Source organism: Drosophila willistoni, assembly GCF_018902025.1.
Source record: "Drosophila willistoni isolate 14030-0811.24 chromosome XR unlocalized genomic scaffold, UCI_dwil_1.1 Seg8, whole genome shotgun sequence".
NCBI lineage: Eukaryota > Metazoa > Arthropoda > Insecta > Diptera > Drosophilidae > Drosophila > Drosophila willistoni.
In genome coordinates this window covers 2022276-2024096 of record NW_025814059.1, presented here as the reverse complement: position 1 = coordinate 2024096, position 1821 = coordinate 2022276, and the positions used below count along the sequence as shown (strand labels likewise).

At 41.6% G+C, this 1821-nt stretch overlaps 1 protein-coding gene across 1 annotated transcript; it reads left to right on the top strand.

Moving 5' to 3' along the window:
- Positions 1-491: 491 nt before the first annotated feature.
- Positions 492-1527, top strand: LOC6645847. Its single transcript, XM_023177662.2, has one exon. It carries the CDS (start codon positions 704-706, stop codon positions 1334-1336), a length of 633 nt encoding a protein of 210 aa, XP_023033430.1. The 5' UTR covers positions 492-703; the 3' UTR covers positions 1337-1527.
- Positions 1528-1821: the final 294 nt, after the last annotated feature.

Sequence of the window (1821 nt, the reverse complement as noted above, 5' to 3'; positions counted from 1 at the left end):
TGAACGCTGCAAATGCCAAAATTGCATTGCTCTCAAATGTATGCTATGATTTTCTTTGAAGTCCTTTTTTACTCTGGTTTGCTTCCATTGCCTTATCAACGTCTCAGATCTTATTGAGGGGAGAGAGCAACACACAAAAGTTAAGCAGAGATAGTGCAAAAATTTTCGTTAGGCAAAAGAAGTTGGAAATCAAAGGGTTCCCTTTATTTGAATTTTCTTTTCAGTTTTCTGCTCACTTGCAACATGTGCGAGTTGCCCATTGTGGGCGGCACCAAATAGTCCGTAAAGCGTAAGCGTTTTTGCACTCAAACATGTTGTCTGATGTTCGTTGGTGTTGCAGGGGTACCAGGACCTGTTGCAGCTCAAACCAAATATGAGACTCTAAACTTAAGTTCCACACAGTTTGCATTGCCTTTGAGACGAAACTCTTATACTCTTAACTAACTCACTCAATCAGGAGAAATTTGAGTTAGACCAAGGCAACCTGAGTTTTTGTGTCATCTATTTGGTTTGGTCTTATTCAATGGCAGTTCGAAATTCAAAATTAACAAAAAGACAAATACCTTCCACAACAAAAAAATTTTAAAAAATTAACAAAAGGAGAAGCAAAAACATTGGGAATCGGTTCATTCCGGTTTCATCCATCAACCAACGAAACCCACTAAATAAAAAGGAGAAACAGCCGCCCCTTAAAAAAAGCGAAATGAGTAATATTGTCCACAAATTTTGTAGGCAATTCAACGAGTTTTTCTTTGTCCATTATCCTTATATTGCCATATATAGCAGCATAGCAGCTGTGTTGACTGCCTATTTGCATTACCAGTGGAAAATGAATCATTCGGATCTAATATATTGGAAGGAAGTTGCCGAGACCCTATCCCAGGACATTGACTCATTTCAGTTGGTACTCCTGCTGACCATATTCATGATCAATGGCATCTTTGTCTGCATTATCCACAATGTCTATTTGCGTCCCACATTCGAGGATAGCGGGGAATTGTCGCTTCTGAAGATCAAGGATCGTTATGCACGATTCATACTATTGCGTTTGATTGCCCGCCTGGATCGCATTCAAGGGAAATTGTGTGCCAAGCGCAAAAGTTTGACATTAAATCATTATGGACGAGCGCACACGAATATGGTGAAGGCAGTGGCCATGTTTCGGAAGGATGCCAGGAAACTGATATTGCCCAATGAATCGGAGATTATGCTGCCCATTGAGGATATCTACGGTGTGGCCGAGGATGAAGAGCGACTATTGAAGCGAGCTGGTTATTATAAACTCATTATTGATACCACAGATGAGGCAGTCAAGGGCCTGTTCAATGCCAAATGAAATGACTCGAACTTGATTTTAAACTCGGCCATATCTCTTTCTCACTCACGCTCTGTAACCCTGTCTCCATTTTAATCCTTTGTTATACTCTTTCATTCGGTCGTTCTCGGCCTCACTCTCTGCTCTATGCCTTCAATTCGACTTAAAGCTTGAGTAAAATATGCAAGACCTGCTGCCGACTGTCTCTGTAATTGCTTTTATCTCTTTGTATTTCTCTCGACCGATACCACCTACTCCTAGGATAGCCTTCTAGCCTCCACCTGGCATCCTCTTTTGGTAGCTTGCTGGTTGTCTCCTTGTAGTGCGCTTCTCCTTCTTCAATTTAATCTTAAAGCTGTTTTATTGTTTCAACTGTTATGGAGCGGCTTTTGTTACCACCAACTTGGACTGGAGACCGTTCACTACTCCGTAAAGGTAGAGAGTAAAGTTCCAGGCATGGACATTGGGGGAAGGGCGAGGTAGTAAAGGGGTGTGGGGTATAATAG